A 26889-nucleotide genomic window follows, 5' to 3' on the forward strand; every position below is an offset into this window, starting at 1 on the left:
GTGCATGTTCCTCCAATTTGCCCTTCCTGAAGTCCACAATTAATTCCTTGGTCTTGGTGACCTTCAGTGCAAGATTGTTGTTGTGACACCAGTCAACCAGCTGATCTATCACTATCCTGTATGCCCCCACTCGCAACATTTACTCGGCTCTGTGCTGAACTGAGGCTATGGCCTGCTCTGGCTGCAGTGATGCCTGGCTTCATGTCTGTGGACTCACTTTTGGAAAACTTCAGTCCTGAATGCTATTTGCTTACTTTTACTTTTTGCACCATTTTTTTTTCTCTGAACATTGGGCGTTTGATGGTTTTAATTTTTTAATGGATTCTTTTGGGTTTCTTTGCTTTGTGGCTGCCTGTAAGGAGATGAATCTCAAGGCTGTACATAGGGTAAAAACACAAAATGCTGGCAGAACTCAGCAGGCCAGACAGCATCTATGGGAGGAGGTAGTGATGACATTTCGGGCCAAAACCCTTCATCTCCTCATTTACCCTCTCTCATTATACAAAATGATCAAAATATCCTGTTCACATGGAAATATTGTGATATTTCACTCTAGGAAACTTCCTATAGATGCATTCTGTGCTATTTATTATCCTCAAGAAATATGAAAGTGAAGCCACATGATTGTTGTATTATTTTTTTCTTATTTCTTCATTAATATTCTCTGCAAAAATGCAGTTGTCATAGAACACCCATAAACTGCTCCCATTAGTGTTTATCTCCTATGTTATATATCCATATCCAAACTGGATACACCACAGTTTTTCCAAGCCAAAATCTATTTATCACTGCCGATCATCAAGGATCATGCTCTCCTCTCGATGCTGTCACTGACAAGGAGCTACAGGAGCCTTAGGTCCCACACCACCAGGTTCAAAAATCCAGCATGCATACATACATTCATTTCTGTGAATGGCAGAAATACACTCAGTGGCCACTTTATTAGGTACACCTGCTTGTTAATGCAAATATCTAATCAGCCAATCATGTAGCAGCAACTCAATGCATAAAAACATGCAGACATGGTCAAGGGGCTCAGAGCAAACATCAGAATGTGGAAGAAATGTGATCAAAGTGACTTTCACCATGGAATGATTGTTGGTCCCAGACAAGGATGATTTGAGTATCTCAGAAATTGCTGATCTCTCTGGATTTTCATGCATAACAGTTTAAAGAGTTTACAGAGAATGGTGCAAAAAAACAGAGGGAAAAAAATAACATCCAGTGAGTGGCAGTTCTATTGCCTTGTTAATGAGAGAGCGGTGAGAGGAGGGTGGCCAAACTGGTTCGAGCTGATAGAAGGGTGACAGTAACTCAAGTAACCACGTGTTACAACAGTGGTGTACAGAAGAGCATCTCTGAATGCACAGCACATTGAATCTTGAAGTGGATGGGCTACAGGAGCAGAAGATCACAAACATACACTCAGTGGCTGCTTTATTAGGCACAAGAGGTACGTAATAAAGTGACCACTGAGTGTATTTTTCTCTCTTTCTCGTAACAGTCTTTGATGTTAGTCATTACAATACTACGGAGGCTCGAGTACTGCATCATGTGATTTTTGTGTATTTTCTGATGTGGGGCAAAATCGACTTAAGGTCATCTGTTAAAACAGAACTTGTTCATTACCGGGGAATGGCCTGTGGTGGTAGTTCCAGGTAAACATTTTGATTAAAAGATAAAAGGCAATATCACAAGGCTGCACAGTAAATGATAACGAGTGTGTGAAAGGGACTGACAACATGAGAAATCTGTATCAGCAGGCAACGTTAAATTAAAAAACAGGTATAAGATGACATGAAGCATTTATAATGAGACAGATAAATTAATGGCACAAGGGCAGCATAGTAGAGTAGAGGTTAGCACAACGCTTTATAGTACAGGAGATCTGTGTTCAATTCCCACCGCTGTCTGTAAGTAGTTCATACATTCTCCCTGTGACCATATGGCTTCCTTCTGGATGCTCCAGTTTGGTCATTGTAAGTTGTCCCATGATTCGGCTAGGATTAAATCAGGTGATTGCTGGGCAGCGTGGCTTGAAGGACAAGAAGGGCTTATTCTGTGCTATATCTTAATAAATAAAGATAGAGATAAAAAACTTTGATCTTAGAGCCATTGCAGAGAACTACTTACAAGGCAACCAAGATTGGGAATTAAATAGATCGGGGTACTTGACATTGGATGAGATCAAACAACAGAATGGAGATGAACAACCCTGATAATAATGAATGACTTATCAAAGTTCAATTTTCAAAAAAAGATCAATGTAATTTTATTAATAAAGTACATTGACGCCACTGTATGCTACCCTGAGATTCAACTTCACACATACAACACATAAAGTAATAATCACAGTAGAACAAAGAAATACAATAGAATGAATGAAAAACTATACACAAAGACTGGCAAGCAACCAATATGCAAAAGAACACAAGCTGTGCAAATACAATAATAATAATAATAATGATAAGTGAATAATAATGAGAACAGGAGTTGTAGAGTCCTTGAGATTGAGTCCATAGGTTGTGGAATTTGTTCATATTTCAAATGAGTGAAGTTATCCATGATAGTTCAGGAGCCTGGCGGGTAATAACTGTTCCTGAACCTGGTGGTGTGGAACCCAAGGCTCCTGTACTTCCTTCCCAATGGCAGCAGCGAGATGAGGGCATGGCCTGGATGTTGGGATTCCTCTGTATTATCAATCAACACTAATCCTTTTTCTTTATTTTCACCACAATCTGTATAATTTAAACACAAACATGGTATAGGAGGCAAGAATGATCTAGGCAAAGGAAATGCGTATTTGTTTGGAGCAAAGTTCACAATTTCTATTAAATTTCTGGCTCATTTAATTAGAGCCAGAGGTATCATGTTTGGAGTTTGGAAAAAGTTTGGATAGAGAGTGAGCATCAAGTTCCCCCAGATTCTACCACTCGCCTACGTACTAGGAACAATAACTCTACCAACCCACACATCTTTTGGATGTGGGAGGAAGCCAGAGCAGTTGGGGAAACCTATGTGGTCAAAAGAACAACATGCAGAAAGCAGCACAGAGTAGGTTTGAATCTGGGTTGTTGCAACTGGAAGCCAACAGCTCTATCAAGATTCAAGGGATATTTTCAGTGCACACATGTAAAGGAGAATGAAGTAAGTGTTACTCCAGATCTGATACAGCACAAAAAGCATGATAAGATAAAGAACACAATAATAATAATAAAAGCACAAAAATATAAATACATAAAATAGCTTATACATGCAGAATGATTGCATATCCATAAAATGATATTAGGCATGGGAGTGTCTGTACATAAAGTGACAGCAAATAATAAAGTATTGGTGGTGGGTTAGTGGGTGGAGGTGTTGATCAGCCTACTGCTTGGAGAAAGTAACTGTCTTTGAGTCTGGTGGCCCTGGCGTGGATATTATGTAGCCTCCTTGCTGACGTGAGTGGGATAAGTGGCCAATGAGCAGAGGGCTGGGATCCTTTATGATTTTTCTTGCCCTTTTCCAGCACCTTCTGTATATACATATGTGCCACCTCTATAGATTAAGTGTCTCAGCTCTTTCCTGGTACTTTGCTGTGTATAATCTATTACAAAGAGGATGATGGGGTATATCAAGACATCTCACCATCCATAAGAAATGTGAAATACTTCTATTTCTTTTGAAAGGTGAATACAAGGATAAGTCAGATCCACACAAAAACCAGACAAAATGTGTCCCTTGCAAGCCTGGAACATATACAGAAAAGGAGAATTCTCTGTCCAAATGTCTCAAATGTTTTGGGCCCTGCAGAGGTAAAGCTTTTAAATACCTTCATTATTCAGAATCAGATCTATTCTCACTGATACTGCTGTACATTGTGAAATGTGTTGTTTTGTGGCAACTGTACAGTGCAATAAATATACTATAATTTACAATAAGAAATATACGTAAATAAATAAAATGTGCAAAAAAAGAGCAAGCTAGTGAGGAAGTGTTAAGGACCATTCGGAAATCTGATGGCGGAGGGGAAGAACCTGGTCCTAAATCACTGAGTGTGTGTCCTCAGGCTCCTGTACTTCCTCCCTGATCATAGCAATGAGAAGAGGGCATGTCCTGGGTGACGTCCTTAATGATGGATATGCTTTGTTGAGGCATCGTTCATTGAGGGTGTTCTGGTTGCTGGAAGTGAACCCCGATCTTACAGCTGTTGCTGTGAAATGTTATGCTAACTACTACACTACTGTACGACTCCTATAAGAGAGGCAGTGTGTCAAGTGTGAAGCCGAACACTTCGGTTCAGTTACTGATGGTCTGAAAGGCTAATTAGCTTACTCCTGTTCCTAATGTCTGAGGAGTCACCCTGCAGTCTGTTGGCCACAATGCTCTTGGGTAGGAACAACATCCCTCCAGAAAATTCAGAACATATAACTCACACACACAACACATAAAGTAATATTACCACAAATAACTTAACAATTAATAAAGTATATTCCAGAAGATTGACATTTAGCATAGGTGCATTTATGTCACAAGTTTGAAAAATAAACAATGTAACACTATTGGCATTTGTGATGAGATGAGTTCTGGGTGGTGGCAGGAGTTCAGTAGTCTCACGGCCTGGGAGAAGAAATTGTTTCCTATCCTAACGGTCCTTGTCCTAATGCTACAGTACCTCCTTTCCAAGTTGGGGTGGCTTGCGACTTGAAGGGGAACCAGTAGATAGTGGTGTTCCCATACCCCCTTTACCTTTGTCCTTCTTGGTGATGGTTGTTACAGGTTTCAGTGTTCAAACAGTTGCATGCAACAAGACCACAAACCGAAAATGTGAATGCGCTTTCCAGTATTACTGTGCCACAGAAGATGTAACCAAATGTGAACATTGTGTGAAATGTGATAGCGGAAATGGACCTCCCAAAGGTATGGAGTTCACTTTATTTTCAAAAGATGAAACTTCCCTCTCATTCACTTCACATGAATGACATTATAAAGACTGTAAATCATTTGGTAATTCAAGTAATGCACACAAAATGCTGGAGGAACTCAGAAAGTCAGGCAACATTTTTGGAGGGGATTAAACAGTTGATGCCTCAGGCTGAGACCCTTTATCAGGACTGGAAAGCAAAGGAGCTGAAACCAGAATAAGAAGGTGGTGGGGGGTAAGGGGGGAGAAGTACAAGCTGGCAGGTGATGGATGAGACCAGGTGAGGGGGAAGGTGGGTGGTGAGGGAGGGGGAATGAAGTGCGATGTAGGGAGAGGATAGGTTTATACCACCAATGGAGTTGACATATCACCAGCACCTGACCATAATCAAGTGCTTGAGATACTGCATAGCAACATCACCAAACAAGAAACTTCCCACACCCGAAGAGCTTTATATCATAGTTGGGGATTTCAATCAGGCTTGTTTGAAGAAATGAAGAAATCCCTGTTCAATTACCATCAACTTATAACCTGTAGCATTGGAGATCCCAACACACTAGACACTGCTATATTAAGAGAAGGAATTCCTACCTTTCCATGCCCTGACCAGATTTCAGGAAATCTGATCACTTGGCTGCCCTTCTCCTACCAGCATATAGGCAGAGGCTAAAAGAGCAAGGCTGCAGATATTAGGACACCGAAGAGGTAGTTGCAGGAGACAGAGGAGTGGCTACAGGAGTTCTTCTCGTTGGTGACTGGGCCATGTTCAAGGACTCACCCTTGGATCTGAATGAATACACCACAGTTGTCACAGACATTATAAAAGCAGTTGTAGACGAGTGTGTCCCCAGAAAATCATTCAGAATCTTCCCCAACCAGAAGCCCTGAATAAACTGTGAGAGCTACAGTCTCCTGAGGACCAGATCAGAGGCATTCAAGTCTGGCAACCAAGAAAACCACAAGGTGTCCAGAAACAATCTCCAGAAACCCATCTCATGGGCAAAGTGGCAATTCCGGACTAAACAAATCAATGATGGATGCTCAACAGCTGTGGTAGGGCTTGAATGATATCACTGTATTGTATGGCTATACTTCTTTTACAGAAATGACCTCCCCCTTAGCACTACGTATTGAATTGCTTTCTGAGCATATACTGTTGTCCAATTCCAGTGATGACTGCTTCCCGGTTACAACATTAGGCACTATTCCTATGAGCCCACTCTTATGACATAGAGTTCAAGGGTACCAAACAACACAGCAACACTGATGGCTTGTCACATCCTCCATTATTGACAACTGAAGAAGAAAAGTCTTCATGCTGTGACCCAGCAGAAAGTGTCACACACATTGGTGGATCAATTGCCGGTAAGAAATTCCAAAATACAAAGGGGAACAAAGAAAAAGTGTGAAGAAAGTGTCACAGACAAGGTCACATGGAGAGAGTGTGCAAGTCAGACAAAACCCACAACCAAAGAGAAAAACAACACCAAGTGAAGAGTATCACACACAAAACTGAGCAAATGCATAAAGTTCCCGAATGTAAAACAGAATCAGACAACACAGAGTCTGACAAAGATGAGCTGCCATGCGTAGAATTGCATAGTATTACGGAAGGAGATCACAAAAATCATATGGATCACAATAGATGTGTCTGTTGTAAAACTGAAAATGGAACTGGACACAGGGTCAGCTTTGTCTATAATTTCGGAGGCTGACTACAATAGAATACTTCCTAAGATACCGTCACAGAAGACCTCAGTGATGCTAAAGACCTACGGAGGCAAAGAAGTGTTCCACAAAGGCAAACTGAAGGTAAATGTATGGAGGCCAAACACAGCAGGTAGAGCTTTATGTATTGAAAAGTGGAGGGCCAGCACTTTTCAGGATGAATGGTTGAGAAAAATCTAACTATACTGGCACTCAATCAAAGCTCTCAATATGGCATAAACAGGCAACTGGAGCCCAAATGGTAACACTAACCAGAGGATGTCATAGCTGCTTAATGCTAATCAGAAGGTGTTTGAGAAGGGAATAAATAAACAGATTGAAGACTTGGCCAAAAGCTGTTTGGGTGCCAAGAAGTTTAAAATGCACCCCACAAGCAGCGTTAGACCCATGGGAATGGCTGTCTTCATCATGGCAAAGAATACGTTTTGACTTTGTTGGGCCATTCATGAACTCCATGTTTCTGATTGCTGTGGATGCTCATTTGAAGTGGCCAGAGGTTATACCAATGAAGTCAACCACCTCAGCAAAGACTGTCTCTGCTCTGAGGACTATCTTTGCCAGAAATGACTTACCAGAACAAATTGTGAGTGACAATGGATTACAATACATGTCAGAAAAATTCCAACTGTTCATGAATAAAAATGGCATCAGACATTTCAAGTCAGCTCCTTGCCACCCAGCAACAAATTAGTTAGCTGAAAGGTTTATCCAAACCTTCAAGAAGTCCATTAAAGCAATGGACAAGGAGGGCATTTCTCTACAGCACAAGGTGGACAACTTCCTTTTTTTGCATCAGAACTTTGTGCATGTAATGACAAATTGAACACTTGCAAAGCTGTCCATGAGCAGGAATCAGATCTCGCATAGCCTTTCTGAAACCAGATCTATGGAGCAAAGTGCAGAATAAACAGATCAGCCAGTTGCCAAGTGAAGCAGCAAGGAGCTTCGATATTGGACGGGAAGTCCTAGCGCGTGATTATGGAGAAGACAAGTGGACACTCAGTAGGATAGCTACAAGAACTAGACCACTGATATACACAGTGGATGTTGGAGATCAGACATGGAGATGTCATGTGGACCAGATACTGGATGCTCAACCGAAGAACACAACTGAGTTGACTGCACCCAACAAGACGGACACATTACAGTCACTGGACTTACAGCTCAGTGATGATCATGTCACTGACAGCAATGTGACATGGGAAACTGAGAACGTTGTCTTAGACAAGACACCTACTAAACCCAATGCCACGCCACAGGTCCAGCGGCATGTCAAGAACATTATTGTTGACAAGACTCCTGCCAAACCTGATGCCACTCCACAGGTCCAGAGGAGCTATCCTGAAAGAAACAGAGTGCCGCCTGAAAGACTGAACCTTTAGAAATGTGAAGTTAGTTATGGACTCTTATTGTGAAAGCATGTTTATTTGGGATATGGGTTTATGAATGGAAAATTGAATGTTTTGTACATGTACAGTTTTATGTTGCATTAATCTAAAGGGAGAGGGTGTAATATATGAATCTATTTCTTTTAGAGCAGTGACCCTCCCCCCCATTAGCACTATGTATTGATCGGTTGTCTGTGCATTTGCTGTTGTCTCCACATGCACATTGTGTTCTCTCTCTCTCTCTCTCTTGCTTGCTGCAATGTAAATACACCCATCTCCCACATGCGTGCTTTATTTAATTGATATGTAATTGTACAGATGCAACTATCACCTCTTACAATGTGAAATCAAGCGACTCTGATGACAAACGGGCTTTGCTTCCAGATGAGCTCAAAGCCTTCTATATTTGCTTTGACCATCAAAACAAGGAAACACCATCACAAACTCCCATAGCCCCCAGTGGTCCTGTGATTTCAGTTTCTGAGGCTGACGTGACAGCATCCTTTCAGAAGGTGAACCCTCAGAGAGCATCCAGCCCAGATGGGATACCTGGCTGAGTACGAAAGACCTGTACTGGTCTGCTGGCTGGAGTGTTCACTGAGATCATTAACCTCATTTTGGCAGTCTGAGGTACCCATCTGCTTCAAGCAGGTTTCATTTATACTGATACCCAAGAAGATTGTGGTAACCTGCCTTAATGACCATTGTCCAGTAGCACTTATATCCACTGTGATGAAGTGTTTTGAGTGGTTAGTGATTAAACATCCCATCTCCTGTCTGAGAAGTGATTTAGGTCTGCTCCAATTTTCCTACCAGAACAACAGGTCCATAGCAGATGCCATTTCATTGGCTGTTTACTCAATCCTGGAACATTGAGACAACAAAGATGCATACAAAGGGATGCTCTTTAATGAGTAAGGTTTGGCAGTCAATACTATCATCCCCTCAAAACTAATCAATTACCTTCAAGACCTTGGCCTCATTACCACCTTGAGCAATTGGATCCTCAAATTCCTCATTTTCAGGCCCCTGTTAGTTTGGATAACCAACAACATAAACCTCCACAATCTCCATCAACACAGGTGCACCACAAGGCTGTGTGCTTACTCCCCTGCTCTACTCATTTTACATTTATGGCTATGTGGCTAAGCACAGCTCCAATGCCATAGTTAAGTTTGCTGCTGACAGCACTGTCATGGAGAAAATCAAAGGTGGTGATGAATCAGCATACAGGAAGGAGACTGAAAATCTGCCAGAGTGGTGCCACAACAGCAATCTGTTACTGTCAGCAAGATCAAGAAACTGATTATTGACTTCAGGAGGAGGAACTGGAGGTCCATGAGCCAGTCTTCATTGGGGGAATCAGAGCTGGAGAAGGTCAGCAACTTTAAATCCCTCGGTGTTATTGTTTCAGAAGTCCTGTCCTGGGCTCAGCACATAAGTGCAATAATGAAGAGAGCACGGCAGCACCACTACTTCCTTAGAAGTTTGTGAAGAATCAGGGTGACATGTAAAACTTCGACAAACTTCTGTAGATATGTGGTGTTGAGTATATTGACTGGCTGTATCACAGCCTGGTATGGAAAATCTTGCTAAATATGGCCCTGTCCATCATGGGTAAAGTCCATTGAGTACATCTACATAAATCCTTGTCACAGGAAAGCAGCAGTCATTATCAGGGACACTCATCATCCAGGTCATGTTCTCTTCTCACTACTGCATCAGGAAGAAGGTACAGGACATCACCAAGTTATTACCCCTCAACCATCAGGCTATTGAACCAGTGGGGATAACTTCACTCAACTTTACTTGCCCCGTCACTGAACTGTTCCCACAACCTATTGACTCACTTTCAAGGACTCATTATTTCACATTCTCGATATTTATTGCTTATTTATTTATTTGTGATTATTGTTATTATTTCTTTTTCTCTTTCTTTTTATATTTGCACAGTTTGTTTTGTACACAGGTTGTCTGTCCTGTTAGTGCAGTCTTTCTATTATGGTTATTGGATTTATTGAGTATGCTCCCAAAAAAAAAAAAAGAATCTCAGGGTTGTATATGGTGACATATATGTACTTTGATAATAAATTTACTTTCAACTTTTAACTTTGATGGGGGTGACAGGGGAACCAGAATGGAAAAATTGAGTAGGTGGGAGGGGGGGAGAACTTACAGGAAGTTAGAGGAATCAGTGGTCATGCCATCAGGCTGGAGGGTGCTCAGATGGAAATGAAGTCTCCTCCAACCTGAGTTTCACCTCACGGCAGTAGAGGAAGCCATGACAGACACATCAGAGTGGGAGTGGGAAGCTGATCGAAATGGGTAAACAGAGCAAAGGCACTCAACAAAGCAGTCCCTAATCTGCTTCGGGCCTCACCGATTCAAAGGATGCCGCGTTGGTAACACCAGATACAGTAGATGATTTCCAGAGACTGCTTGGGACCCTGAATAGTGTTGAGGAAGGAGGTGCAGAGGCAGGTGTAGCACCTGTTATGCTTGGAGGGATAAGCACCAGGAGGTAGATCAGTGGGACGGGGTAAGTGTTTTCAGAGAGTCACATAGAGAGCAATCCCTTCAGAAAATGGAGAGGTGGGGGGGGGGGGGGGGGAAAGGAAGAGTTAACCATCTCCAATTATGTCTGGTTTGGCCAAACACAAATAACATTCTTCTGGTGATGAAGTTAGTTTCTGTAGATTCTGTAGACAGTAAGTAACCTTATTACTGTGACATGGTGTTGAAGAATGTCCAACTGCAGGCAATTTAGGATTCTTAAGAGACATTGATATTCCGAACATGATTTAACTGGAGTGCTACGGCTAAAAAGGGACCGGATAATTAACAAGTGCAGCAGTTTTTCACACACACCATCATTTTTTGCTGGTGCAAACTAACAGATTGAAGGCTCTTTTCTAGTTCACGGGTTTTATTGTGGTTTGAATGTTATTTAACTCACTACAAGTTACTGCACTCACTGAAAGAGCAGAGCTGGGTAAGGATGTAAATTGGGCGTTGTCTCTTGTTGAGGGAGGTGAGAGTTAAGATGCTTTCCTGTGGCAAAACAGAAAGAGCTCATTGTGTGTGTTATGTATGCTTTAGCTGAGTCAATGTTGGACTGCTAGTTCTGTTAAGTTAAATCTTTGGTTTTGTCATTCAATTCTGTCTTTTCAAGGTAATGAGATTCACTACAGAGAGGCATGTCAGACTTGTTCTTCAGGAACATTCCGGAATACCACACAGATGCGCAAATGCCAACCTCACACTAAGTAAGTCCTTCTCTTGGAATCTGTGGAAAGGCTCAAACTTTTGAATGGTTATTACCCTACGGCCATCAGGCTCCTGAACCATGTTGTTAACTTCATTCACCTCAACTCTAAATTGATTCAGAATCAGAATCAGATTTAAAATCACTATCGTACGTTGTGAAATTTGTTGCTTGCAGCAGTAAATTGCAATACATAATAATAAGAAACTATAAATTACAATAAGTTTATTTTTTTTAAAATTAAATAAACAGTACAAAAAGAGAGCATAAAAAAGATGTATTGTACATGGGTTCATTGTCCATTCAGAAATCTGATGGTGGAGGGGAAGAAGCTAGTACCAAGGCATTGGCTGTGTGTCATCAGGCTCCTGTACCTCCTCCTTGATAGTAGCAAAGAGAAGAGGGCATGATCCTGGGTGAAGGGGATCCTTAACGATTGATGCCAACTTTTTGGGGCATCGCCTTTCGAAGATGCTCTCGATGCTGGGGAGACTACTGCCCATGATGGAGCTGGCTGAGTCTGCAACTTTCTGCAGTGTTTTCCCACCACCAGCAAACTAGATTTTCCAGTTAGAATGACACGTGTGCCCCTGATGCTTTGTGGACTTATTTGTATACCTGGGATTCTTACACTGATGGTTCAACTGTACTGCTTTAGATCCTTCCCCACACAAGGAGGGGAGATTAATATTGATTGATATGAAATCTATTCTTCTGCACTATCTCAGTCTCTTGCTCATGTTCCTAGTTCCTAATTCCATGTTCCTAGTGGTGTTATTATATCAGAGGGTCAGTGCTGGGACCAGCTGGCAAGGGCCATCACAAAGAAGGCACATCAGCGCCTCTACTTCATTAGAAATTTGCCTAGATTCAGCATGTCATCATTGGGGCACTAGGGCAGCATAGTGACTAGCGCTGCGCTTCGCAGTACCAGAGAGGTTCGGTTCTTACTGCTGCCTGCAAGAAGTTTGTATGTCCCCCCCGTGACCGTGTGGGTTTCCTCCGGATGCTCTGGTTTCCTCCCACAGACCAAAGACGTACCAGTTGGTAGAATAATTGATCATTGTAATTTGTCCTGTAATTAGGCTAGGGTTAAATCGGAGTGGCAAGACTTGAAGGGCTGGAAGGGCATATTCCGGGTTGTATCTCAATAAATAAATATCTTTGAGAAACTTCTATAGATGCACCGTGGAGAGTATCCTGACTGGTTGCATTATGGCCTGGTATGGAGACACCATAGCATCCAACATTAAGAACCCCCAGCTTCAGGCCATGCCCTTAGCTCCCACACCAGCAGGTTCAGGAACACTTATTACCATGCGCTTGAACCAGCGTGGATAACTTCAGTCACCTCGACTCCGAACTGATTCCTCAACCTATGCACTCACTTTCAAGGACTCATGTTCTCAGCATTATTTAGTTATTTATTTCCACAATTTGGTTGTATAGTACATTGATTGTTTGCCGGTCTTTGTTCGCTGAGTTTTTCATAAATTCTATTGTATTTCTGTTCTCCTGCGAGGAAATGAATCTCAGGGTCATACATGGTGACATCTATGTACTTCGATAATGATAAATTTACTTCTACTTTTTAATGCACTTTTGCCTCATTGCACCTGCAGTGGTCAAGAAGAAGACACTGACTACTGTTTCTTTTACAGTTGCACAGCTTTGGGGATGATCCTTCGTTATAAAGGCAACAGCACTTCTGACAACCTCTGTGAAGATAAGAGTCATAAAGTGTTGCTAACTACCTCTAAAAAGCTAAGTAGGTATCGCATGTAGTTTTAAAAAATCTAAGCAACATTTTAATTTCTGCCCAGCATAGATTGTGGGGATTTATGTGTAAACTTTACTTGCTTCCTGGAATGTATAAAATCTTTGATTTTCTTTAGAAGTGATAGATTGAAGGACAGAAGAGAGGATAAAGTTCTTTGAAATTTACTGATGTGATGATAAGCTTTCTTAGACAGATGTAAAGATCCAAAGATACTTCTAAGAAGAGGAAGGTTTGTGAAGTTCTAGACAAAATTTATTGCTCAACCAACATAACCACGCTATGTCTGTGGGTGCAGGTTGTGGGCAAGTTGGCTCCAGTTTTCTCTATACACGTGTAAATCTATCTTGGTTTTTTGATTCATAACTGCAGATTTAAATCACATTGCAGATGGCACATAGTATAGTGGTTAGCTCAATGCTTTACATTGTCACCATTTGGGGTTCAATTCCCAACACTGTCTATAAAGAGTTTGTACGTTCTTCCTGTGACTACATTGGTTTCTGCCAGGTACTCCAGTTTCCTCCCACATTCTAACGAGGTACGAGTTAATGTTATTAGTAAGTTGTGAGCATGGTAGTTAGTGCCAGAGGCATGACATTACTTGTGGGCTGCCCCAACACATCCTCTGATTGTGTTGGTCATTGATACAAATGACACATTGCACTGTATGTTTGGATGCACATGTGACAAATAAAACTAATCTTTCTTCTTTGAAACCTTATTGGGCTCTTCTGCTTCAACTTCAAAGGTGATACCAAAAACAATACTTTCTATTAACATAACATGGAATATGGAATAAAGGTCTTCAAAATAAATTTATTTCAATTGCCTCTTTAATATTAGACTATCAGACTATAATTCATAGGAGCAGTATTAGGCCACTCAGCCCACTGAGTCTGCTCTGCTCTGCCATCATGGCTAATTTATTAACCCCTCAACCCTATTCTCCTGCCTTCTCTCTATAAACTTTGGTGCTCCTCACTAATCAGAACCTATCTACCTCAACTTTAAAGATACCCAATGACTTGGTCTCTAAAACTGTCTGTGGCAATGAATCCCACAGATTCACCACCCTCTAGATGAAGAGATTCCTCCTTATCTCTTATCTAACCTCTTTCAACACGGAAGCTGCACCTTCTGGTCCTAGACTCCCCCACTACTGGAAACAACCTCTCCACATCCACTCATCTAGGTCTTAAATTGGAAATTTTGGAATAAAATGCACGGACTCCTGACCAGAGAAGTGGATTTTGGTATATTCCGAACATGGCAGCTGACCCTTGTGACTTCACAATATTCAGAGTTTCCTAAACTTCCCGAAACAGGGATTAATTCTTGGCATCAAGAGGGAAAGGCTTGCATCTCAGTATCATTTTCCATTTCCCCATGACGTTCCCATACACTGTACATGCAAAGAAGCACTCTTCCAATTCAGTCACTCTTGTAAAGCAGAAAACACAACGACCAATTTGTGCAAAGCAAGCACCCACAAATATAACTTGAGATAACAATCAGATAATTTAGGTTTTTTTTGTTGGTGTGGGTTGAGGTATAAATGATGGACACAACACCAAACAGGACCCCCTCCTTTGCCTTTTATTCAAGATTCTGCCAGGTGATTTTTCACATTTACCAGACGGATGATGGTATAATGTTTCACTTAAAGGACGGCATCACCAAAAGTATAGTAATCATAGTTACAGAAACAGGCCTTTTGGCCCATCTAATCCATGTTGAGCTGTTATTCTGCCTAATCCCAGTGACCTGCACCCGGACCATAGCCCTCCATTCCCCTTCTTCCATGTACTTATCCAAACTTCTCTCAAATGTTGCAAGCAAACCTACATCCACCACTTCCTCTGGTAGCTGAGTGAAGAAGCACCCTCTCAGGTTTCCCAAATATTTCACCTTTTACTCTTAATATTCGACCTCCAGTTCTAGCCTCACCCAACCTCAATGGAAAAAGTCTGCTTGCATTTACCCTATTCATACCCTTTATAATTTTGTATGCCTCTGTCAAATCTCCCCTCATTTTCTTACACTCTAGGGAATAAAATCCTAACGTGTTCAACCTTTCCCTATAACCCGGTCCTCCAATCCCAGCAACATCCTTGTAAACTTTCTCCATACTTTTTCAATTTTATTGGTATCTTTGATGTAGGTGGGTGACCATAACTGCACACAATGCTCCAAATTTGGTATCACCATCTTACATAGCTTCAAAATGACATTCCAACTCCTGTACTCAGTACTTGGAATTAGGAAGGTCAATGTGCCAAAGGTTCTCTTTCAGGACTCTGTGATGCCACTTTCAAGAAATTATGGGTCTGTATTCCCAAATCCTTCTGTTCTACTACACTCCTCAGTGGTCTCCCATTCACTGTGTAACTGTGATTATGAGCTCCAATCTCTGGAGGGGGATTTGAACCCATAGCATGGTGGCTAAGACTGTAAGACTCACTTCTGCTGCCCCTGACTTTCTTGAATTTCTGGCATACCGCTAATGTCTTCCACAGTGAAGATTGACACAAAATACTTAATTGAGTTCGTCTACCACTTTTGTTCCCCATTTCAACCTCTCCAGTATCATTATGAAGTGGTTCGATGTTCACTCTCAACTCTTTTTTCACTCTTTGTATATCTGAAAAACTTTTATATCCTCTTTTATATTATTGACTAGCTTACCTTCATATTTCATCTTTTCTTTCTCTATCACTTTTTTTAGTTCCGTTGTTTTGTAAAAGCTTCCAAATCCTCTAGCTTCCCACTAATTTTTGCTATAGAGTTTGCCCTCTCTTTTGTGTTTGACTTCACCTGTCAGCCACAGTGGAGGTGAGGTGTCACTCAACGGAACACAATTGGTACTTGAGCATAGGCCAGCAGAGGGAAACGAAGAGGCATTTGCAAACAGTAACCTCCTTCATGAAAACTTCAAGAAATTCATCATCACATGCATATAGAGATGAGATAATGAGAAAAGATAAAGCATCTCCTGAATATCCTGGCTAGTTTATTGGAACAAACAGGTTTCAGAAGCGAAGAAACGTTACTGAATATTATAGAATCAGAATCTGAATCAAGTATAATATTTCTGGCTTAAGTCATGAAATTTGTTAACTTTGTGGCAGCAGTACATAATAAATATAGGGAAAAATTACAATAATTATATCTGTATATTCAATAGTTAAGTTAAAATAAGTAGTGCAAAAAACCAAAATAAATAAGAGTAGTGAGGTAGAGTTCATGGGTTCAGTGTCCACTTAGAAATCGGATGGCAGGGGGTAAAAGCTGCTCCTGAACCACTGATCATGTGCCTTCAGGCTTCTATATCTCCTTCCTGATGTTAACAATTAGAAGAGAGCATGTTCTGGGTGGTGGTGGTCCTTAATGATGGATACTGTCTTCCTGAGGCACTGTTCTTTGAAGATGTCTTGGATACTATGGAGACTAGTATCTCTGATAGAGCTGATTACCGGTAATTTTGCAACTTTCTGCAACTTATTTCAATCCTGTGCAGTAGTCCACCCCCTGCCCCCCCCCCCCAATACCAGATGGTGAATAGTGAAATGCTTAGAGAGAGTGGATGTGGAGAGTATGTTTCCTATATTATGGAAGTCTAGGACCAGAGAGCACAGCCATGGAATAGAAGAATGACCTTTTGGAACAGCGAGGAGGAGAAATTTCTTTAGCTAGAGGGTAGTGAATCTGCAGAATTCATTTCCACAGGTAGCTATGGAGGCCAAGTTATTGGGTATACTTAAAGTGGAGGTTGATAGGTTCTTGATTAGTAAGGGTGTCAAAGGTTATGGGGAGAAAGCAGGAGAATGGAGTTGAGAGGAACAATAAATCAGTCATGATGGAATGGCCCAGTTTTGCACCTGTGACTTATGATCTTATGGTCTAAGAAGCTAGCCTCAGGTCTTCAAAAGGTTTTAGTAGCTCTGGTTGAAGTCCACCTAACTCAGGAAAATGCGTCACAGTTATGTAGATGTTTAACAATATTTATACATACCAATTTTATTTCAGAAAATTCCGTTAACTTGTACATGGTATTGATAATGGTGGTGATGACCATTCTTTGTATCCTCGTAATACTGAGATCATCACAATGCAATACGTCTAACATTCGAGGTAAGGGGTCACCCTGATTATCTTTTTATGGTCATATTGTGAGTTTAGGAAACTGACATTCGAGACCTCTTATGTGGAAAGAAGGGACAGTGGCTCTTCATCTAATAAATAAATGAAATGCTAAAAAGACAAAAGCATGAGTTGTTTCAAATCATTTGTTAAATACAAAGTCAAAGATCTTGACACCTCCTTAAACTGATTTTTGTCATGTTTGCCTTACAGAAATTGGAATGCTGATCAAACTGAGGGTGAGTATTAGTGAGTTAACATAAATAACATGAGCAAGAGCTAGCCGTGTGATCTCTTGAACCTGTTCCATTATTCAGTCAAGTCATGGCTGATCTCTCCCTGGTCTCACTTCAACTTTCCTGCCCCTTTCCTTTTAAACCCTGACTCATCTGAAAACTACATTACTCTGCCTCCACTGTTCTCTGAGATTGTGAACATTGACAATTCATTAATGTCTGAGAGAGGAAATTCCTCATCTCTGTGTTTAATGGGTGACCATTTATTTTGAAACCCTGTCCCCTCGTTCTACAATTCCCAACAAAAAAAAACTTACGTTTTAATGAGTGCACCTCAGCTTCTTCTAATTTCCTAAGAACCTGCTCCTTTAAGAGAACTTCTTCATCCTCAGATTTGACCTACCAAACCTTCTCCAAACTGAATTCAATGCAAATATATCTTTCCTTAAAGAAGACCAAAGACGCATGCAGTACTTCAGGAGTGGTCCCACCAGCATTATTTATCTTAAAGATATACTTCTATTCCTTTATGCTTTATTTGCTTTGCAGTTAAGGTCAGCATTCTAATTATCTCCCAATTTGCTGTCCATGCCCACAAACTTTGTTTATCCAATTGGATAGTTAAATGGTTCTACATCAGAATTTACTAGATTCTCTCCGGTGAGCATGGAAACAGGTCCTTTGTTCCAATTCATGCCCACCAAAAATGCTTGTTCCAGCTGGTCCCAGCTGGTCCCATTTGACCAAATTTGGCCCATATTCCTCAAACCTTCCCTCTATGTCCAAATAATTCAGGTCCTGCTTTTATATTCTTCCTACCAAAATGGATAATCCTGCAGTTCTCCATAGCATACTTCAGCTGTTAACTGTTGTCCACGCCCTCATTCCTGCTATTTCCCTTTTTATAGAGTCTTTGTATCCTCCTCCTTAGAGACTAGAACTAGGAGATAGAGCTTTGAGATTTGGGGGAAGTAGATTTAGCATGGGGAGTTGAGGGGAAACTGCTTTTTCCAGAGAGTGCTGAATCTGCATAATTCTCTGCCCAAGGACACAATAGAGTCCATCTCATTAAATATACTTAAGACACAGATAGATTTTTACATTGCGGGGAATTAACTTTTATTGTCATATCAGCCACGATCCTGTTGAATAGCAGAACAGGCTCAATAGGCTAGATGACCTATTCCCGCTCCTATTCCTCATGTTCTTATATGTCCTTACAACTTGCTTTTACGTGTAAAGTGACTTCAGTGAAGGCACAGCCAATCTCCAGTGCAGGAGATTTCTGAGTGAGTTTACAGTGCTGACTGTGATTCTGTGCAAAGTGAATATTGTAGTCAGGAAAATGCACAAGGCAAAATTTGATGCATCATATACAAGCAACATCACTTAGAGCAGAGAATGTGCCAGGAGTTGTGAAGGCTCTGGAGTAGAGGACACTTGGGAAATCCCTTTCAGAGAAAAAAGGAGTTTGAAGAGATTTGGTATGTCATGAAAGACACTCGCAAATTTCTACAGATGTATCGTGGAGAGCATTCTAATTGGCTACATCACTGTCTGTTATGGAGGGTGGGGTGGGGTCATAGTAAGCTGCAGAGGATTGTAAACTTGGTCAGCTCCATCATCAGCAATAGCCTCCGTAGTACCCAGCACAACTTCAAGGAGCAACGCCTCAAAAAAGGTGGCAGTCATCATTAAGGACCCCCATCACCCAGGACGTGCCCTGTTCTCATTGTTACCATCAGGGAGGAGGTACTGGAGCCTGAAAATACACGCTCAATTATTCAGAAACAGCTGCTTCCCTTCTGCTATCCCATTTCTGAATGGACATTGAACCCATGAACACTACATCACTACTTTTAATTTTTTAAAATGTTTGCACTATATACGAGGGGTGATTGATAAGTTCGTGGCCCAAGTTAGAAGGAGTCAATTTTAGAAAACCTAGCTCATTTATTTTTCAACATAATCCCCTCCTACATTTACACACTTAGTCCAGCGGTCGTGGAGCATACAGATCCCTTCTTTGTAGAAGTGGTCCACAGCAGGGGTGATTAATAAGTTCGCGGCCTGACGTAGAAGGAAATGAGTTATTAACTTCAAACTTTCTGCATTTTCACTCAAAGAGTTGAAATGCACGTGCATGTAATGAGAGCATCTTGGACCTCCAGGTGGTCCGTGGCAGGGTGATTGATAAGTTTGTGGCCTAAGGTAGAAAGAGATGAGTTATACAGCTTTCATTACATGCACGTGCAGTTCAACTCTTTGAGTGAAAATGCAGAAAGTTTGAAGTTAATAACTCATCTCCTTCTACCTCAGGCCACAAACTTATCAATCAGTGTGTGTGTGTGTGTGTGTGTGTGTGTGTGTGTGTGTGTGTGTGTGTGTGTGTGTGTGTGTGTGTGTGTGTGTGTGTGTGTGTGTGTATCACACATGTCACCTACGTGTGCTAGATTCCTCCAACATCGCAAAGACCTGCTGGTTGTTAGACCAGTTGGCAACTTAATTTATCCTTAGAATAAGGGGCTAGTGGAAGGTTTGACCATAAGACCATTAGACATAGGAGCAAAATTAGGCCATTTGGCCCATCGAGTTGCTCCACTATTTCATCATGGCTGATCTATTTTCCCTCTCAGTCCCAATCTCCTGCCTTCTCCCCATATCCCTTCATGCCCCGACCATCTATCAACCTCTGCCTTAAATATAGCCAATGACTTGGCCTGCACAACTACCTGTGGCAACAAATTCCACAGATTCACCAAAAGAAATTCCTCCTCATCTCCATTTTAAATGGATGTACCTCTGTTCTGAGACTGTTTCCTCTGGTCTTAGTCTCCCCCACCACAGGAAACACGGTTTGGGAGGTGCTATTGGGCATGAATGAATAATTGGGTTACAAGGACACAAGTAGGAGTTTGAGATTGCTCTGACAGCTGGTATGGGTTGAATGGATTCCTGTAACAAAAGGAAATCTGAAATCATCACTGACATATGTGATAAAATGTTATGTTTTGTGGCAGCAGTACAGTGAAAGACAAAAAAAATCACTATAAGTTACAATAAAATAAATAGTGTAAAAGAGGAATAGGGAGGCAGTGTTCATGGCCTCATTGTCCATTCAGAAATCTGATGGCTGAGGGGAAGAATCTGTTCTTAAAACATTGAGTGTGTGCCTTCAGGCTGCTGTACCACATCCCCAATGGTAGTAACATGAAGAGGGCAGATAGTGAGGGTCTTTATTGATGGATGCTGCCTTCTTGAGGCATTGCCTTTTGAAGATGTCCTGGGTGGCAGGGGGAGTTGTGCCTGTGATGGAGCTTGCTGAATACCTGAAGTAATTTCATACTTTAGTTGCAATACACCTAGCAGCCACGATTAGGTCCAAGAGTGGAACACAGTGTGGTCTTCTGCTGCTGTAGCCCATCCACTTCAAGGTGTTCTGTGTGAAAACCATAGGAGATCAGCAGTTTCTGAGATACTCAAACCACCCTGTCTGGAACCAACAATCATTCCATGGTCGAAGTCACTTAGATCACATTTCTTCCCCATTCTGATGTTAGATCTGAACAACAACTAAACCTCTTGACCATGTCTGCATGCTTTTATGCAAGGATTTGCTGCCACATGATTGGCTGATTAGATCTTCTTCGGCTGTCCACTGATTTCGATGTTGACTGTGCTGAGAGTTTAGTCTCTGCAGGCACGTTTATGGGCCACAAGACCAGCATTGGATCGACACTGTCAGAAACTCTACTCCAACACGCCTTGCACAGTAATAAGACAGATGGTGTTGTGCCCCTACGGTCTCTCTGGGCTTCCAAATCGGATGCTAAGTGGTACACAGGAGTGTAACAGACTTAGCTGATAAGGAAGCTGCCCCGCAGTGACAACTAACTAGTCTAGTGATGCCATCCGTCGACCAGCACTCTGGTTCCTCCACATGTCACCAAGATGGCTGTACCATTGACCCTTTTGGATTCATCTGCCACAGACACCATCAGACGCCCTGCTGTCGGCGTCCTCGTTGGGTGCAGCCTTTGCCTGAAGAGGCATAACCTACAAAGTAGCAAAGGCATGCTTACCTCATTGACTTAGCTAGCCATGATCCTACCACTAGATCTAGTCTAGTAGTTTACCGATGGAACATCACCTTCATGGCTAGGTTAGACCTGCCAGAGAACGAATCTCCGCCGTACTTCGCTGATGTTCAGCCAGTGTCACTCCTACACTGATTAGATATTTGCTTTAACAAGCAGGTGCACCTAATAAAGTGGCCACAGAATGTATAACAAGTCTACTGAGGGAGGTAACCCAGAGGAATTATTTCTTCAGATGTTCTCAAAAAGATCGATAGTTTATAAAAGATAGTATTTTTAAAAAGTGAAATACCAATGCCATATGACAAGCCCAATGCATTTTTTAAAACAGTTTATATGCATCTGTGACACGGAAGGTACTCATGATAAATGTGATGACAACGAAGAAGAAACTAAACTAAAAACTGCGCCAGAGACTGGCAGAGCTGTGGATGGGAGTATTTCTGAAGCAAAACCCAGGATACTGATGGCAATGATGAGCACCGATGAAACTGAAGCTCCAACAATGGAATATAGATCCGAAATTTTGGACATTGAGACCATGCCAGGTATTGGTGAGTGAAACATTTTTCTCTCAAGTCCTAGACTCACACTGCAGAAACTGGTGCTTCAGCCCACCCTCAAGTACCCCCAGTCTGTACTAATCTCATTTACCAGCTCTTCCCTCTATCACAGGGGTTCCCATTAACCAAGGGGTCCGTGGACTGCAGGTTGGGAACCCCTGCGATAGAACTTTCTATGCCTTGGTAATTTAAGTGCTTGTCTAGATACTTCTTATACGTTGAATTGGAATCAGGTTTATTATCACAGGCGTAGGCCATGAAATTTGTTGTTTTGTGGCAGCAGTACAGTGCAATAAGTAAAATGCACTATAAATTATGAATTAAAAATATACAAAAACGTTAAATAAGTAGAACAAAAACAGTGAGGTAGTGTTCATGGGTTCACTGTCTCTTCAGAGATCTGATGGTGGGGGCTAAGAAGTTGTTCCTAAGACACTGAGTGTGTGTCTTCAGGATCTTTTACCCGCACTGTACTACTACTGCAGAAAAAAAAATTCATGACCTATGTGAGTGATGGTAAACCTGATTCTGATTTGGGTCTCTATTGTGGATTGAGAGTGGGAAGGGTGCAGGGAGAGGGGAATCATGGTTGGGAAAAGGGGAAGGGAGAGAGCAGGGAGTGGGAAGCACCAGAGAGACCGTCTATAATGATCAATAAACCAATTGTTTGGAATCAAATGACCTTGCCTGGTGTCTCAGGGCTAGGTGTGTTTGCTCCTGCACCCCCCTCCATCCCTGGCACTCCTTCCGTCCCACACCCCTCCCGCAGCACTCCACCCTCATTACTTCCAACATCCTTTGCTCCTGCCAGATTTACGAACTTGCTCTCTGCTCCTCTTTGACAAAGACAGTACTGTGCAAAAGTCTTCGGCACCCTAGCTATGTGCCTAAAAAAAGTATTCACATGCCCCCCCCCCCCCCCCGGAAGTTTTCATGTTTTTACAACATTGAATCACAGTGGATTTAATTGGGCTTTTTTGACATTGATCAACAGAAAAAGACCTTTTGTGTCAAAGTGAAAACAGATCTCTACAAAATGATCAAAATTAATTACAATTAATTGATTGCATAAGTATTCACCCCCTTTAATATGACACACCAAATCATCACTGGTGCAGCCAATTGGTTTTAGAAGTCACATAATTAGTTAAATGGAGATCTTTGTGTACAATCAAGGTGTTTCAAGTGATTGTAGTAAAAATACACCTGTGTCTGGAAGGTCCAACTGCTGGTGAGTCAGCATCCTGGCAAAAATTATACCACAAAGACAAAACACTCCAAGCAACTCTGCCAAACAGTTATTGAAAAGCACAAGTCAGGAGATGGAAAGAAGAAAATTTCCAAGTCACTGAATATCCCTCGGAGTATAGTTAAGTCAATCATCAAGAAATGGAAAGAATATGGCACAGCTGTGCATAATAAGCTGCCCAGAGCAGGCCGTCCTCAAAAACTAAGTGACTGTGCAAGAAGGGGACTAGTGAGGGAGGCCACCGAGAAACCTAATGACAACTCTGGAGGAGTTACAAACTTCAGTGCCTGAGATGGGAGAGACCGTGCATACAACTGTCGTCTGGATGTTTTATTGGTCGCAGCTTTATGTGATAGTGGCAAAGAGAAAGCCACTGTTGAAAAAAAGCCCACATGTAATCTTGGTTAGATTTTGCCTGAAGGCATATGGGAGACTCTGAAGTCAGCTGGAAGAAGGTTCAAAATTGAGCTTTTTGGCCATCAGGCATTCTGTTTGGTGTAAGCCCAATACAAAAATACACCGTCCCTACCGTGAAGCACGATGGTGGCTGCATCAGGGATGCTTCACTTCAGCAGACCCTGGAAGGCTTATGGGTGAAATGAATGCAGCAAAATACAGGGAAATCCTGGAGGAAAACCTGATGCAGCCTGCAAGAGAACTGTGACTTGGGAGAAGATTTGTTTTCCAGCAAGACAATGACCCCAAGATTAAACCAAAGCTACACAGGAACTTCAAAGTTAATGTCCTGGAGTGGCCAAATCAGAGTCCAGACCTCAATCCAATTGAGAATTTGTGGCTGGACTTGGAAAAGGGAAGTTCACTCACAATCCCCATGCAATCTGACAGAGCTTGAGCAGTTTTGTAAAGAAGATTAGGGAAAAATTGTAGTGTCCAGATAGGCATCTGTAAAGATGCATCTACTAAATACTGACTTGAAGGGGGTGAGTAATTATGCAAAGAATTACTTTGTCTTTAATAATTGTAATAAATTTCAGCCAATTTGTAGAAATGTGTTTTCACTAAGACATGAAAATCTTTTCTGTTGATCAGTGTCAAAGAAAGCCAAATTAAATCCACTGTGATTTAATGTTGTAAAACAATAAAACATAAAAACTTCCAAGTGGTGAATAACTTTTATAGGCACGATATGTGCCTAAGACTTTTGATTGTATAAGATTACTGTTAAATTAATGGGCTGCTTAATTACGCATTAGAATAAGTAGTGTGAAGATTCAGGTCAGTATCATTGGTCATCTACCTCACGTTCAGAGGTAGATTTTGCCAAGAGTGGAATGCCCTGTCAGGGGTGGCAGTATAGGCAGGTACATTAGACCATAAGATATGGGAGCAGAATTAGGCCATTTGGCCTATCAAATTTGCTCTGCCATTTCATCATGGCTGATCCATTTTTTTCTCACAGCCCGTCTCCTACCTTTTCTCCATATCCCTTCATACCCTGACCAACCTCTGCCTTAATTATACATAAACACTTGGCCTCCACTGGTGTGGCAGCGAATTCCACAGATTCACCACTCTCTGGCTAAAGAAATCCCCGCTCATCTCTGTTCTAAAAGGACGTCCTATTAGGTGAGCTGACGACACTTGGCTCCTATAATTTTGGCTACAGTGGCAGAAGCAGAGGACGGAATGGTGCATTGCCACCCCGGTTCTGATATGTGACTTGTTACTCTTTTTCAACGGCTGTCTGCTGCATGTTTTTAGACTTAGTTTATTACTTATTTAGAGATGCAGTGCAGAATAGGCCCTTTTGCCCAGTATGCCACGCCGCCCAGCAACTCACCCACTTGACCCTAGCCTAATCACAGGACAATTTCCGACGACCAGTTAACCAACTAACCCGCACGTCTTTGTACTGTGGGAGGAAACTGGAGCACCTGGAAACCCATGCGCACAGGGAAGAATGCAGAACTTTCTTACAGAAGACACAGGGATTGAACCCTAAGCTGTAACAGCATCATGCTAAACGCTACTCTGCCATGGTGTCCCACATTCTTATTGTCTACAGGAGCAGATACAGAGGGCTGAATGGTTCACTGCCATCTCAGTTCTGTTTCCTAACACTTTAATTCCTTTTTTCAACAGCTGCGTGCTGCAGTTTAATTAATTCATTGTGATGGTTCTATAGAGAAGGAGGTAGTAATGGTGTTCTGGATCTTTTGATGTACTTTACAGCTCTGCAATCCCTTGTGCAAGGAGCCCAACTGTAATGTTCATTTGAATCTATTTTTCTCACACTTAAAGGCAGTACAGAAGACAACATCCCATTCCCCGTACAGGAAAACGGAAGAAATTCAAACACATATTATCCCATTGAGGAACAGAACCAAAAACAATACTACCAGCCTGTAATGACAGAGGCCAAATCTGGGATACAAGCAAGTTCATATGTACACGACGGCAAGTACTGGCTGGATTGAACTTCTGTTTGACTCCAGCCTCTGGCTACACAAACTAATGGAGTTTGATGCCTAATTTCAGTTGAAGCCAGGTGGATATCTGCGTTGACTTATTGACCTGGTGACTTCTTAGCCATTTGAAACTGATTTTTTTCATGCAGCTGAAATGAGTCCATGGACTGTCAGAAACGGGAGCTGAATTATTATGAAAAGCAACTGATTAATGACAACGTGGGTCATACCTCAGAATTTTTGCATCTACAGCCTCTCACGCCTCCAGTAAAGTATTCCTTCAAAATATGAGCCAAAAGCCTTAACTCAGGGAGGAAGGCTTAAAGGATGAAACATCCTTTAATTAAGTGCTTTAAGCTTTGAAATTAAATCTCAAGCCTGCTTATTTCAAGTTTTATTAGAATAAATCTCAGCACTTTGTGGGGAGTAACTGTTAAGATGACTGTAATTTAACAGGTGGAGTATCCTTTCTCTGAAGAAATGCGGCTTTAATGAAGAAAAATATTAGATTTACTTGTCAGATGTACATCAAAACATCCAGTGAAAGATGTCATTTGTGTCCACGACTGACACAGCCTAAGGATGAGGTGGGGGCAGCCTGCAGGTGTCGATATGACTCCAGCACCAACGTAGCATGCCAACAACTTACGAATACTAATCTTTGGAATGTGTGAGGAAACCAGAGAACCCAGCAGAAATCATGCAGTCACAGGGAGAATGTACAAACTTCTTACAGACAGTAGTGGGAATTGAACCCGGGTCACTGGCACTGTAAAGTGTTGTGCTACAGCTATGTTATGGTGCTGCCCTTAAAACATATCATGTAGAAAATAAAAACAAAACTCCTCCAATTTTACCTGTCAAGCCTCTTCCCCCAGGAGCATTAGAAGCTAGCTGGAATCATATCCTTACTGACTTCGGAATCGTTCTCTCAAGACATCTGGTAAATCTCTCTGGCTTGGCACAAGATCAGAGACAAAGGATAGAATTAGGCCATATGACCCAATGGGTCTGCTCCACTATTCCATTATGGATAATTTATTATCCCTCTCAACTCCATTTTCCTGCCTTCTTGTAACCTTAGACACCCTTCTGGTATAGTGGTAGA

General features: G+C 41.7%; 1 protein-coding gene across 1 annotated transcript; it reads left to right on the forward strand.

Annotated features, from left to right (window-relative positions):
- Nucleotides 1–4748: 4748 nt before the first annotated feature.
- Nucleotides 4749–26889, forward strand: LOC140718536 (tumor necrosis factor receptor superfamily member 3-like). The gene is made up of 7 exons (XM_073032498.1): nucleotides 4749–4902; nucleotides 11195–11288; nucleotides 12949–13055; nucleotides 17094–17198; nucleotides 17421–17446; nucleotides 21872–22094; nucleotides 25615–26889. Exons 1-7 carry the CDS (start codon nucleotides 4749–4751, stop codon nucleotides 25788–25790), a joined length of 885 nt encoding a protein of 294 aa, XP_072888599.1. The 3' UTR covers nucleotides 25791–26889.

The sequence above is a fragment of the Hemitrygon akajei genome, chromosome 29 (assembly GCF_048418815.1).
Source record: "Hemitrygon akajei chromosome 29, sHemAka1.3, whole genome shotgun sequence".
In the NCBI taxonomy this organism is placed as follows: Eukaryota; Metazoa; Chordata; class Chondrichthyes; order Myliobatiformes; family Dasyatidae; genus Hemitrygon; species Hemitrygon akajei.